Source organism: Microcaecilia unicolor, chromosome 7 (assembly GCF_901765095.1).
Source record: "Microcaecilia unicolor chromosome 7, aMicUni1.1, whole genome shotgun sequence".
Taxonomy (NCBI): Eukaryota; Metazoa; Chordata; class Amphibia; order Gymnophiona; family Siphonopidae; genus Microcaecilia; species Microcaecilia unicolor.
The window spans coordinates 308,976,996-308,991,352 of NC_044037.1; the positions used below are offsets into that span (position 1 = coordinate 308,976,996).

The 14,357-nt window shown below is 46.3% G+C and overlaps 1 protein-coding gene across 1 annotated transcript in view; it reads right to left on the minus strand.

Annotated features, from left to right (window-relative positions):
* The window catches only part of LOC115475152 (adenylate cyclase type 10-like), a 155,007-nt gene that overhangs the window by 105,725 nt on the left and 34,925 nt on the right, over positions 1-14,357 (minus strand). The window contains exons 5-6 of the mRNA XM_030210893.1: positions 11,770-11,975; positions 7,977-8,138 (exon numbers count right to left, since the gene is read on the minus strand). Coding sequence (XP_030066753.1) covers positions 7,977-8,138; positions 11,770-11,975 — 368 coding nt within the window. The remainder of the gene's footprint in view (positions 1-7,976; positions 8,139-11,769; positions 11,976-14,357) is intronic.

Consider the following 14,357-nt stretch of genomic DNA (forward strand, 5'->3'; position numbering starts at 1 on the left):
CAGGTGCATAGCTCCCTTGCCTTGTATGCTGAGCCCCCCAACCCCCCCCCCCCAAAAAAAACCCACAACTGTACACCACTACCATAGCCCTAAGGGGTGAAGGGGAGCACCTACATGTGGGTACAGTGGGTTTCTGGTGGGTTTTGAAAGGCTCACATTTAGCACCACAAGTGTAACAGGTAGGGGGGGGGATAGGCCTGGGTCTACCTGCCTGAAGTGCAATGCACCCACTAAAACTGCTCCAGGGACCTGCATACTGCTATCATGGAGCTGGGTATGACATTTGAGGCTGGCAAAAAAAAAAAATTTAAGTTTTTTTTTTAGGGTGGGAGGGGGTTGGTGACCATGGGGGGAGTAAGGGGAGGTCATCCCTGATTCCCTCCGGTGGTCATCTGGTCAGTTCGGGCACCTTTTCATGGCTTGGTCGCAAGAAAAAATGGATCAAGTAAAGTCGGCCAAGTGCTTGTCAGGGATGCCCTTCTTTTTTCCATTATCGTCCGAGGACGCCCATCTCTTAAGCACGCCCCAGTCCCCGCGACAGAAAGCAGTTGAGGACGCCCAAAATCGGCTTTCGATTATACCGATTTGGGCGACCCTGAGAGAAGGACGCCCACCTCCCGATTTGTGTCGGAAGATGGGCGCCCTTGTCTTCCGAAAATAAGCCTGATAGACTCCTGAGGCAGGCCGGTTGGCCGAAACACAGACATGTCGAGTCTCTTTGAGATACATTATTGGTTTGGACTCATCAATAAATTTGGACTTTCTGCACATTGTCTTAAGACCATATTCTTGTGTCATGTTCGCTGTGTTTTTTGTCATTTTGAGTTTGCGTAGACTGTGTTCTTCTGTGATTACATCAATTTCAGGTGGGGGTACACGTGGGCAGACAGTGAGCAGGGTTCATGCTTGTACAAATAACTGACAGAATACTGTGACTTATGCTTGTAACGTAAATGCATGTTTACAGCAGCTCCAGCGCTCAGACCTAAGCACATAAGTGCACTAGGATTCTATAATGGAGCCAGTTATAGGATTTCTCTCCATATGCTGTACACAAGTCTTCAGTGAAGTCACCCTTACCAATCTCTGATTATTTGTGGGGAAGTGTAAAATGAGGAGACACTCAATGAAGTTACATGGAAATACTTTTAAAACAAATAGGAGGAAATATTTTTTCACTCAAAGAATAGTTAAGCTCTGCAACTTGCAGCAGGAGGATGTGGGCCTGAAGGGAAATCCCTCCCCATGGAGAGAAAGGTGAAAAAAATTAGGAGAAAAACATTTCCGTAAGCCCTCACAGGTTAGTGTTATAAGAATATGTCACACTGGGTGAGACTACTAGGCTAGTAGTTTCCAACAGTGGCCAATACAAGCCGCAAGTACATGGCAAAAAGCCCAAATAGTAGCACCGTTCCATGTTACCAATCCCAGGGCAAGCAGAGGCTTCCCCATGTCTGTCTGAATAGCAGACTATGGACTTTTTCTCCAGGAACTTGTCCAAACCTTTTTTAAACCCAGGATACACTAAACACCATTACCACATCCTCCAGCAACAAGTTGCACAGCTTAACTATTCTTTGAGTGAAAAACTTTTTTCCTCCTATTTGCGTTTAAAGAATTTCCATGCCCCTGGTCTTTGGACTTTTTGAATGAGTGAAGAATTGATTCACCGCCACCCGCTCCACATCACTCAGCACTTTATATAAATGGCCCACCCAGAGACAAGGCATAGTTTGGACTGAATTCTGTATATGAAGCCAAAGTGCTGTTCTATCAGGATCTACATTAGGCGCAGATCTGCTTAATTCTGTAACGCACAAAATTCTAGGACCTGCCTGGGCCCCTCCCATGGCCACACCCCATTTTTGATCTGTGCATAGCAGTTTATGCACACATCTTTATAGAATATACTGTATTGATTATAGTGTACTGTAACTTGCTAAACCGCTCAGTACAGAGCGCTGTACAGACTAATAACAAAAGAAATTTGAAAAGAACTCCAATTTTAGAACAGTGGCATGCATACATTTTAATTATTGCCAATTAGCACCAATAATTGATTGCTAGCACCTAATTATCAGCACTAATTGGCTCATTAAGCAATTAAATTGTGTGAGTAAATTGCACACACAATGTTTATAGAATTAGACGCACAGGAACTTGTGTTTACTGTTCCCATACAGTGCAGGTGAAAATCTATGTGCTGTTCACAGTGCACCTATTTTAGCCACGGGGAACAGTAGGTGTGGTTAGATCATGGGAGACAGAATATGTGTGAAGATGCAAATTTCTGATATGTACTTTGAATTTTCAGCATAAATTATTCAAAATTCTACAGCTGCTCTTATTTGTCACCTTAAGAAAAAGGGAGCAGAGTATCATACACTGAAAAAACCCCACTGGCTTCTTCACCGCAAGAACTCCACTGGCTTCTGGCTTCTTCATTGAAAGAATTCCACTGGCTTCTTCACCTCAAGAACTCCACTGGCTTCTGGCTTCTTCACTGAAAGAATTCCACTGGCTTCTTCACTGTAAGAAATCCACTGGCTTCTACACCGAAAGAACTCCACTAGCTTTTTCACCGCAAGAACTCCACTGGCTTCTTCATCGAAAGAACTCCACTGGCTTCTTCACCGAAAGAACTCCACTGGCTTCTGGCTTCTTCACTGAAAGAACTCCACTGACTTCTTCACTGTAAGAAATCCACTGGCTTCTACACCGCAAGAACTCCACTGGCTTCTGGCTTCTTCACTGAAAGAACTCCACTGGCTTCTTCACTGTAAGAAATCCACTGGCTTCTACACCAAAAGAACTCCACTGGCTTCTGGCTTCTTCACTGAAAGAACTCCACTGGCTTCTTCACTGTAAGAAATCCACTGGCTTCTACACCAAAAGAACTCCACTGGCTTCTACACCAAAAGAACTCCACTGGCTTCTTCACCGAAAGAACTCCACTGGCTTCTGGCTTCTTCACTGAAAGAACTCCACTGGCTTCTTCACTGTAAGAAATCCACTGGCTTCTACACCGAAAGAAATCCACTGGCTTCTACGCCGAAAAAACTCCACTGGCTTCTTCACCGCAAGAACTCCACTGGCTTCTTCATCGAAAGAACTCCACTGGCTTCTTCACCGAAAGAACTCCACTGGCTTCTTGCTTCTTCACTGAAAGAACTCCACTGACTTCTTCACTGTAAGAAATCCACTGGCTTCTACACCGCAAGAACTCCACTGGCTTCTTCACTGTAAGAAATCCACTGGCTTCTACACCAAAAGAACTCCACTGGCTTCTACACCAAAAGAACTCCACTGGCTTCTGGCTTCTTCACGGAAAGAACTCCACTGACTTCTTCACTGTAAGAAATCCACTGGCTTCTACACCGCAAGAACTCCACTGGCTTCTGGCTTCTTCACTGAAAGAACTCCACTGGTTTCTACACCGCAAGAACTCTACTGGCTTCTGGCTTCTTCACCGCAAGAACTCCACTGGCTTCTTCACCGCAAGAACTCCACAGGCTTCTGGCTTCTTCACTGAAAGAACTCCACTGGCTTCTTCCCTGTAAGAAATCCACTGGCTTCTACACCGAAAGAAATCCATTGGCTTCTACGCCGAAAAAACTCCACTGGCTTCTTCACCGCAAGAACTCCACTAGCTTTTTCACCGCAAGAACTCCACTGGCTTCTTCATCGAAAGAACTCCACTGGCTTCTTCACCGAAAGAACTCCACTGGCTTCTGGCTTCTTCACTGAAAGAACTCCACTGACTTCTTCACTGTAAGAAATCCACTGGCTTCTACACCGCAAGAACTCCACTGGCTTCTGGCTTCTTCACTGAAAGAACTCCACTGGCTTCTTCACTGTAAGAAATCCACTGGCTTCTACACCAAAAGAACTCCACTGGCTTCTACACCAAAAGAACTCCACTGGCTTCTGGCTTCTTCACTGAAAGAACTCCACTGGCTTCTTCACTGTAAGAAATCCACTGGCTTCTACACCAAAAGAACTCCACTGGCTTCTACACCAAAAGAACTCCACTGGCTTCTTCACCGAAAGAACTCCACTGGCTTCTGGCTTCTTCACTGAAAGAACTCCACTGGCTTCTTCACTGTAAGAAATCCACTGGCTCCTACACTGAAAGAACTCCACTGGTTTCTACACCACAAGAACTCCAGTGGCTTCTGGCTTCTTCACTGAAAGAACTCCACTGGCTTCTTCACTGTAAGAAATCCACTGGCTTCTACACCGAAAGAACTCCACTGGTTTCTACACCGAAAGAACTCCACTTGCTTCTTTACTAAAAGAACTCCACTGGCTTCTTCTTCATTAGCAGAATCCATCTCAAACCTTAGGAGTTGATATGTAGCGGGGACTTATCCAGGTAAGAACAACTCATGGGGTCTATGCCTGGATTTCAGCAGCATTATCCACATCATTTAGTTATCTGGATATCAGTCTGAATATTGCTAGCACTCAGATAAGCAGTGCCGGTCAAATTTTACCTGGATGTTCAGGGCTGGCTGGAAGCTGAATATCTGGCAGCCAGTGATTAAACAAACACTAACCACCATGGGTTCAATATTGGGGGCAGGGGGTTCCAGTTTTTTAAACTAACTCTTTATTGAACATACTGCAGCACTTAACATCTGGACCTGGTACAGAACTCCTAAAACCAAACTCAAATTAAAATAATCCAGTCACAGGAAACCTCTTTAACAAATATAGAATCGCTGAAGTGCTGCTAGTACCTGAAGACTGGAGGTGGCCAAGCAGGTAACGCCAATTTTTAAAAGGGGATCCAGGGGTGATCCGGGAAATTATAGACCGGTAAGCCTGACATCAGTGCTGGGTAAAATAGTGGAAACTATTATAAAGAATAAAATTACAGAACACGTGGACAAACATGGTTTAATGGGACAGAGTCAACTTGGGTTCAGCCGAGGGAAGTCTTGCCTCACCAATTTGCTTCATTTCTTTGAAGGCGTGAATAAACATGTAGATAAAGGTGAGCCAGTTGATTTTCAGAAAGCGTTTGACAAAATCTCTCATGAAAGATGCCTGAGAAAATTAAAAACCCATGGGATAGGAGGCAATTGTTCAGTTGTGGATTTGGAATTGGTTGATGTAGAGAAAACAGCATTCTAGTATATTTTCTGCAGCCTTTGGCAGTGCCACACTGCACATGCATGGTTGCCTTTCTGCCTGACGTGAGCACATGGGACCAGCAGTATAGTAAAACGCTTAAGGAATACAACCCCTAGGGGAGGTGGGAGGGTATTTGATAATCTGGGTCCTGCTGTCCTTTGTGAACACCTGCTACAGATGAGTAACTTTGCTTTCTCCGAGGACAAGCAGGACAGCACTTCCTGTTTATTCCAAGTTTATTCAGCATTTGCTGAAATATCTGAGCGGTTTACAGTCCTAATATAAGAGGAGTAGTGAGAGAGAGGAGTAGAAGAAAAGAGATTTATGGGAGGAGAATAAGCAGAAGGAGAGGGGAGGAAAATGGAACTACAATCATGAAAAGAAAGGTGCTAGCAGGCTCACCAAAAACAACAGGCAAGGCCAACCAGAAGCCAATTAACCTAGAACATATATACAATCCTGTTGTGTGGATGAAGCCTGGAACAGAATAAAAATGGGCCTAAAAAGTTGAGTTGGATTCTAGACGCTGAACACATTCTGCAGAACTGTCTGACTGAACCAACTATTGTGTCAGGAATCCTGCTCAAGGGAGTAGTGAGATGTGAATGTGTGGACTGAAGACCACGTTGCAGCTCTTCAAATCTCTTCAGTGGAGGCTGACCTCATGTGGGCCACCGACGCAGCCATGGCTTTAACTGAGCCATGGCATGACTCTCCAGAATCAGCCCAGACTAGCCATAGGTAAAGGAGATGCAATCTGCTGGCCAACTGGAGAAAGTCCATTTACTAATGGATGTCCCCATCCTGTTCAGGTCAAAAGAAACAAAAAGCTGAACGGTCTCTCTATGGGCTTCAAAAGTCCGCTCCAGATAGCAGGTTAAGGCTTAACTGCAATCCAAGATGTGCAGTGTGCTATCACCAGGATGGGCATGAGGTTTTGGGAAGGATGTTGTTAGAACAATTGACTGATTAGTGCGGAAATCTGACACAATCTTTGGAAGGAACTTAGGATGGGTGTGGAGAAACACTCTGTTATAATAAAACTTCATATAAGGTGGATCAGCTACTAGGGCCTGAAACTTGCTAACCCTGTGTGCTGAAGTAACCACCACCAGAAACAAAACCTTCCATGTCCAGAACTTCAGGTGACAAGAGTTTAGCGACTCAAAAGGAGCTTTCATCAGCTGGATGAGGACAACGTTGAGGTCCCATGACACAGTGGGGATTTTGTCAAAAGCAAACCTCTCATGAATTGAACAACTAGAGGCTGTACAGAGATGTGCTTACCTTACACATTGATGACGAGCACCAATTACCCTGAGGTAAACCTTTATGGAGTTAGTTTTGAGACCAGACTCGGAAACATATAGAAGGTACACATGCAGTTTTTGTGTAGGGCAAAAAAAAGGATCTAAGGTCTTGCCCTCACACCAGGTGACAAACTTCTTTCATCTGAAATTATATGACCTCTTAGTGGAATCTTTCCTTTGAAGCAAGCAGGACCTGGGAGAAACCTTTATGCAGTTGGAGGGATTCTAGCTGTACTCTCTCAACATCCAAGCCTTGAGGGCTAGGGGTTGGAGGCTGGGATGCAAGAGAGACCTCTTGTTCTGAGTGATGAGGAATGGAAGGGATCCAGTCCCCATATGATTGATTGGAGGCTAGCTTCAGAAGTAAAGGTCACCATATCTGCCTCAGCCAGAAACACACAATAAGAATCATGATTTGCTGGTCCTGTTTGAGTTTCAGCAAACTTCCCCACGAGAGGGATTGGAGGATATGCATACAGAAGACCTTCCTTCCAATAGAGGAGGAAGGCATCTGATGCTAGCCTGCCATATGATCTCATCTTGGAACAGAACTAAGGGACATTGTTGTTGAGATGATGGTGAAGAGATCAACTGAGGGGGTGCCCCAAACTCGAAAGATCTGCTGGGCAATACCCATGCTAAAAGATCACTCATGAGGTTGCATTACCTTGCTCAGTCTGTCCGACAGGCTGCTGTCTTTCCCTGCCAGGTATATGGCTCTGAGGTACCATGCCATGGTTGGAGGCCCAATGCCACATCTTGACTATCTCCTGACACAAGAGGTACAATCCTGTGCCTCCATGCTTGTTGACATAGTACATCGCATTCTGATTGTCCATTTGGATGAGAATAAGTTGGTGCAATAATCAATCTTTGAAAGCCTGTAGGTCATTCCAAATGGCCCTGAGCTCTAGAAGATTGATATGAAACTGACTCTCTTGAGTGGACCAGACTGAGTAGCTCCTGAAGTGGAGGCAGGGGAAGACCTCCTCAATATCAGTGTCAGTGTCCAATGCAGCTCTGCAAGCCATGGGGATCAATGCCTCTGCTGCCGATGTCAATAGACCATACTTAGCCCAAAAGGTTTCTCGTGCAGGGCCTCATGAATCCCAGGCCTAGGTTGGACGCATCTGTCATAAGTGTCTTGTGTAGAGGAGAAATTTGGAATGGAAGTCCCATGGCCAAACTGGGCCGAATTGTCCTCCACAAGAGCAACTCTTGCAGATTGGGAGTGACAGAAAAGACTCCATTAAGTTCCCCAAAGCTTGAATTCACTGGGAATTAGGGTCCACTGAACCTCTCTCAAATGGAGACATGCCATGAACATAAGAACATAAGAATAGCCATACTGGGTCAGACCAATGGTCCATCTAGACCAGTATCCTGCTTCCAACAGTGGCCAATTAGGTCACAAATACCTGGCAGAAACCCAATTAGTAGCAACATTCCATGATACCAAACTTGGGGCAAGCAGTGGCTTCCCCCATATTCATACACTATGCAGGCCATGTAGCCCAACGACCTCACCATCTGCCAAGCTGTGTCCTGCTGGCTCTGGCAGACCTTCAGGGTGATGGTGATGAAGGCCTCATCCCTGGGGTCCAGAAGGAAGGCCCAGGCTTGAACCATGTAGAAGGGAAAAGAGTTCCTCTGCGAGTGCAGCCTGATGCTGAGAGCTGAACTTTGATGCTTGTGGTGGGCAATTTGGAGGAAGTCAATACCATTTAAGGCATACCACACTCCACCGCATCCCCCTGGACTGTTTGAAGAAACTACCAATCAGAGGTACAAGGGGCCATTTTGCTGGAAAAAAATTCAGCCTTCCTCCTCCCTCCCCCCCCCACCCCCCCACATACACAAAAGCACACTGGTAGGCCATGTGGGACAGACATTTTTATGGTAGCTATGATCTCTTGGAGCCAGTCAAAAGCTCATCCCTTGCTTTGACTGGAGAGCTAGCTGGACCTTCTGGACCCACTGCTGCTGAGGGCAGGAGCAGGATCCCTGGGTCTGTTGGAAAGGGCAGACAAGAGGAGTATACCTACACATTTAAGAGTAGTAGTTTCTCTTTTGGGCACCACCTGAAACCCTCCAAGAAGTGGAAGTCACAGAAGGAGTAGGCCAAGAAAAAGAATTCATGGTATCAGTTGTTTCCTTTGGCAGCAAACGAGAGAGAGTGCTCTGCCATGTATAGGTTCTTCTTTTCCCGGTATTTTTTGGTTATGTGATTTTTGTCTCACTTTGTTTATTAGTACAATTAGTGAAGGAGATAGTGAGTTTTTTAGATCACTCATTTTTCTCACGTACAGTGGGGGAAATAAGTATTTGATCCCTTGCTGATTTTGTAAGTTTGCCCACTGACAAAGACATGAGCAGCCCATAATTGAAGGGTAGGTTATTGGTAACAGTGAGAGATAGCACATCACAAATTAAATCCGGAAAATCACATTGTGGAAAGTATATGAATTTATTTGCATTCTGCAGAGGGAAATAAGTATTTGATCCCTCTGGCAAACAAGACCTAATACTTGGTGGCAAAACCCTTGTTGGCAAGCACAGCGGTCAGACGTCTTCTGTAGTTGATGATGAGGTTTGCACACATGTCAGGAGGAATTTTGGTCCACTCCTCTTTGCAGATCATCTCTAAATCATTAAGAGTTCTGGGCTGTCGCTTGGCAACTCGCAGCTTCAGCTCCCTCCATAAGTTTTCAATGGGATTAAGGTCTAGTGACTGGCTAGGCCACTCCATGACCCTAATGTGCTTCTTCCTGAGCCACTCCTTTGTTGCCTTGGCTGTATGTTTTGGGTCATTGTCGTGCTGGAAGACCCAGCCACGACCCATTTTTAAGGCCCTGGCGGAGGGAAGGAGGTTGTCACTCAGAATTGTACGGTACATGGCCCCATCCATTCTCCCATTGATGCGGTGAAGTAGTCCTGTGCCCTTAGCAGAGAAACACCCCCAAAACATAACATTTCCACCTCCATGCTTGACAGTGGGGACGGTGTTCTTTGGGTCATAGGCAGCATTTCTCTTCCTCCAAACACGGCGAGTTGAGTTCATGCCAAAGAGCTCAATTTTTGTCTCATCTGACCACAGCACCTTCTCCCAATCACTCTCGGCATCATCCAGGTGTTCACTGGCAAACTTCAGACGGGCCGTCACATGTGCCTTCCGGAGCAGGGGGACCTTGCGGGCACTGCAGGATTGCAATCCGTTATGTCGTAATGTGTTACCAATGGTTTTCGTGGTGACAGTGGTCCCAGCTGCCTTGAGATCATTGACAAGTTCCCCCCTTGTAGTTGTAGGCTGATTTCTAACCTTCCTCATGATCAAGGATACCCCACGAGGTGAGATTTTGCGTGGAGCCCCAGATCTTTGTCGATTGACAGTCATTTTGTACTTCTTCCATTTTCTTACTATGGCACCAACAGTTGTCTCCTTCTCGCCCAGCGTCTTACTGATGGTTTTGTAGCCCATTCCAGCCTTGTGCAGGTGTATGATCTTGTCCCTGACATCCTTAGACAGCTCCTTGCTCTTGGCCATTTTGTAGAGGTTAGAGTCTGACTGATTCACTGAGTCTGTGGACAGGTGTCTTTCATACAGGTGACCATTGCCGACAGCTGTCTGTCATGCAGGTAACGAGTTGATTTGGAGCATCTACCTGGTCTGTAGGGGCCAGATCTCTTACTGGTTGGTGGGGGATCAAATACTTATTTCCCTCTGCAGAATGCAAATAAATTCATATACTTTCCACAATGTGATTTTCCGGATTTAATTTGTGATGTGCTATCTCTCACTGTTACCAATAACCTACCCTTCAATTATGGGCTGCTCATGTCTTTGTCAGTGGGCAAACTTACAAAATCAGCAAGGGATCAAATACTTATTTCCCCCACTGTATATGTACTACTACTACTACTACTACTATTTAGCATTTCTATAGCGCTACAAGGCATACGCAGCGCTGCACAAACATAGAAGAAAGACAGTCCCTGCTCAAAGAGCTTACAATCTAATAGACAAAAAATAAATAAAGTAAGCAAATCAAATCAATTAATGTGAACGGGAAGGAAGAGAGGAGGGTAGGTGGAGGCGAGTGGTTACAAGTGGTTACGAGTCAAAAGCAATGTTAAAGAGGTGGGCTTTCAGTCTAGATTTACAGGTGGCCAAGGATGGGGCAAGACGTAGGGGCTCAGGAAGTTTATTCCAGGCGTAGGGTGCAGCGAGACAGAAGGCGCGAAGTCTGGAGTTGGCAGTAGTGGAGAAGGGAACAGATAAGAAGGATTTATCCATGGAGCGGAGTGCACGGGAAGGGGTGTAGGGAAGGACGAGTGTGGAGAGATACTGGGGAGCAGCAGAGTGAGTACATTTATAGGTTAGTAGAAGAAGTTTGAATAGGATGCGAAAACGGATAGGGAGCCAGTGAAGGGTCTTGAGGAGAGGGGTAGTATGAGTAAAGCGACCCTGGCGGAAGATGAGACGGGCAGCAGAGTTTTGAACCCACTGGACAGGGGAGAGGTGACTAAGTCGGAGGCCAGCAAGAAGCAGATTGCAGTAGTCTAAACGAGAGGTGATAAGGGTGTGGATGAGGGTTTTGGTAGAGTGCTCGGAAAGAAAGGGGCGGATTTTTCGGATGTTGTAAAGAAAGAAACGACAGGTCTTGGCAATCTGCTGGATATGAGCAGAGAAGGAGAGAGAAGAGTCAAAGATGACCCCAAGGTTTCGAGCTGAGGAGACAGGGAGAATGAGAGAGCCATCAACAGAAATAGAAAACGGGGGGAGCGGGGAGGTGGGTTTGGGGGGGAAAATGTGAGTTTTTTGTGTTTGGTCTTTTTTTCTCCTTTGCTCCTTTCATTGGGACGGTGGGACCCATGATAGTACTCTACTCCTGATTTTAATAGGGGTTTGACAAATACTTTTGGTGCTTTCCCTATTAGGAGCTTTGAGGTTCCTTGTTGATTAATCTATAAGTAAGGAATCCGTTGATTGAATTCTCTAATAACAAAGAAAGACATCTGCATAACGTATTTTTCAAACTTTTTTTGATGTTGAACTATACTGTATTAGTTTGAAAATCCCTGGTTCAATATAGGTTCTTCTTCCTGCCATATTCCACCTCCTGTGAAATAACTTCCCATTTCCGCATAGACAAGATGCGTCAGGAAGAAGGACCTGTGGCCGGCAGAACAGTCTCTTTTGATTGCTTGTGCCGGGTCCTCCTTGGAGGCCAGGCCTGGGGAATCTTGCCTCCCCCATCTCGGCGGCCCTGTTCAAGAGTATAAGCATGTTAGTTTATTATCAAATCACTGCTTTGTGTACCTTCACAGCTCTTTCATTCTCAATTTTTTCAGTTACAATGATGGTCCTATTACTCAGCTCCCAAGCATTTGGAGACAGAATTATTTCACTGGCTTCTGCTAGTCCTTCTGCCAACCGCACCTCATCCACTGCTCGACCAGTCACCACAAAGTAGTCTTTGCCATTGATTCCCATTACAATCTTTGAAAGCCGTCCAGCAGAAATCCCTGGAGCAAAAGAAAGAGATAGAGGGGAATATCAGCATAACAGCGGAGCAACCTTCCTTCACACTCTCATGCACATTGTCCAACCAGACAGCAAAATTGTAAGCATTCCTTATACACACACCGCCAATTATAGTGCATACAATAGCACTACAGGCTTGCCTCACAGATACTAAGAGCCACAGATGGAACAACAAGGCAGAGTTCAAATTCAGGGGAAGCAATATACTATAAGAGCCGATACGGCCCGTGTTTCAGTGAATGCCAAAGTCGAGTTGCAGCAAAATATGTCTTCCTTGAACAACAAGCACATCAGCAGAATACAATGGTGTTGTCAGTGTACGAGACATGCCCTGGACCATGCCAGACTCTCCCCTGGTCCTGGTGTCAGTACTGGTACCATTCGCTCAGGCTTTGAATCCACTCTATTTTTCCATTTGTGGCTCTGTACACTGGCCTGTGTTGCTCTTTCCCTCTGATTTGTCTGGTTCACAGATACTAAGGCCAGGAGAATTGACTACAATGGGCTGGAACTGGATGGGGCGCAGGCCCCTCCACTTTTCTCAGGGCCTTTCATTGCTGTTGGAAAGAATAATGTAGCTTCTGGGAATTTCCAAGGCAGCTCCTCTCCCCCAACTGAAAATTAGTGAGGACCTGTCCTCTACTTCCCACTGCTCTGCTCCCAGCAACCACTTCAAGAGTGGCAAGTCCAGCTGAATATCTCACAGGGTTTTGATGCACAGATGGTTAGTGAGGCCAGGGCATGGAATAGAGCAGTAGGGAACAGATGCCACAGGTGAGTGGGGAGGAAAACAGATCCTATGGTGAGAGAGGAGACAAAGCAGGGGAAGTAGCCGTGAAGGGAGAGGCAGATGGAGATGTGGAAAGTGAGAGGCAGAGGAGCAGATGTTCAGCAAAATAAGGACAGTGGTGGGAGAATGAGTGCTGGAGAAGTGGACAAGAGCAGATGCAATGAGCAGAAGGAATGGATCCTAAGGAGCTTAGACGAGATTGGGTGGCAAAGCCGGTGGCGGGAGACGGAGATGGTGCTGGGCAGACTTATACGGTCTGTGCCAGAGCCGATGGTGGGAGGCGGGGCTGGTGGTTGGGAGGCGTGGATAGTGCTGGGTAGACTTATACAGTCTGTGCCAGAGCCGATGGTGGGAGGCGGGACTGATGGTTTGGAGGCGGGGATAGTGCTGGGCAGACTTATACGGTCTGTGCCCTGAAAATGACAGATACAAATCAAGGTAAGGTATACACAAAAAGTAGCACATATGAGTTTATCTTGTTGGGCAGACTGGATGGACCATGCAGGTCTTTTTCTGCCGTCATCTACTATGTTACTATGTTACTATGTTATGATGATGGAGGCATAAAGGCAGGTGCAGGGAGAAGGAAAGAATGAGAGGAAGGTAATGAATAATGGCGAAGGAGGTCTGTGGGTGGATGCTTGAGAAAGGGCAAGAGCTGAGGTCATGGGAATATGAAGAGCAGGGAGCTCAGACGATGACTGGGTGGCAGAGGAGTACAAAGTCAAGTCGTAGCTTGGTACTGAGTAGGACAAAAACAGAGAAATGATCTTGGGCAAGTCGCTTAACCCTCTACTGCCTCTGGTGCAAACTCAGGTGTGAGCTTTCCACTGTACCTGAAATCTTTTCCGGAGATGGGAAGGCGGTAGAACGAGAGGACATGAAATGAGATTGAAGGGGGGCAGACTCAGAAAAGATGTCAGGAAGTATTTTTTCACGGAGAGGGTGGTGGATGCTTGGAATGCCCTCCCGCGGGAGGTGGTGGCGATGAAAACAGTAACGGAATTCAAACATGCATGGGATGTGCATAAAGGAATCCTATGTAGCTAAGCTTCTGAGGATCCATTCCTTCTGCATAGGATTCCTTTATGCACATCCCATGCATGTTTGAATTCCGTTACTGTTTTCATCGCCACCACCTCCCGCGGGAAGAGGGGTTGGTGGTTGGGAGGCGAGGATAGGGGAGGGCAGACTTTTATACGGTCTGTGCCGGAGCCGGTGATGGAAGGCGGGACAGGTGGTTGGGAGGCAGGAAAAACTGCTGGGCAGACTTATACAGTCTGTGCCCTCAGAAAGACAGGTACAAATTAAGGTAAGGTATACACATGAGTTTATCTTGGGCAGACTGGATGGACCGTGCAGGTCTTTTTCTGCCGTCATCTACTATGTTACTATCCTGCTTATAATCGAACGAGAAAAACGCCCAAGAGCCGACCTAAATCGGGAGATGGACGTTAATCTCACAAAAACGAGTAAATCCATATAATCGAAAGCAATGTTTCAGTGCGTCCGTGTCGCTCGTACGTGGACGTAAAAACGCCCAAATAAGAGGCGTGTCGGGGGCGTGTTAGGG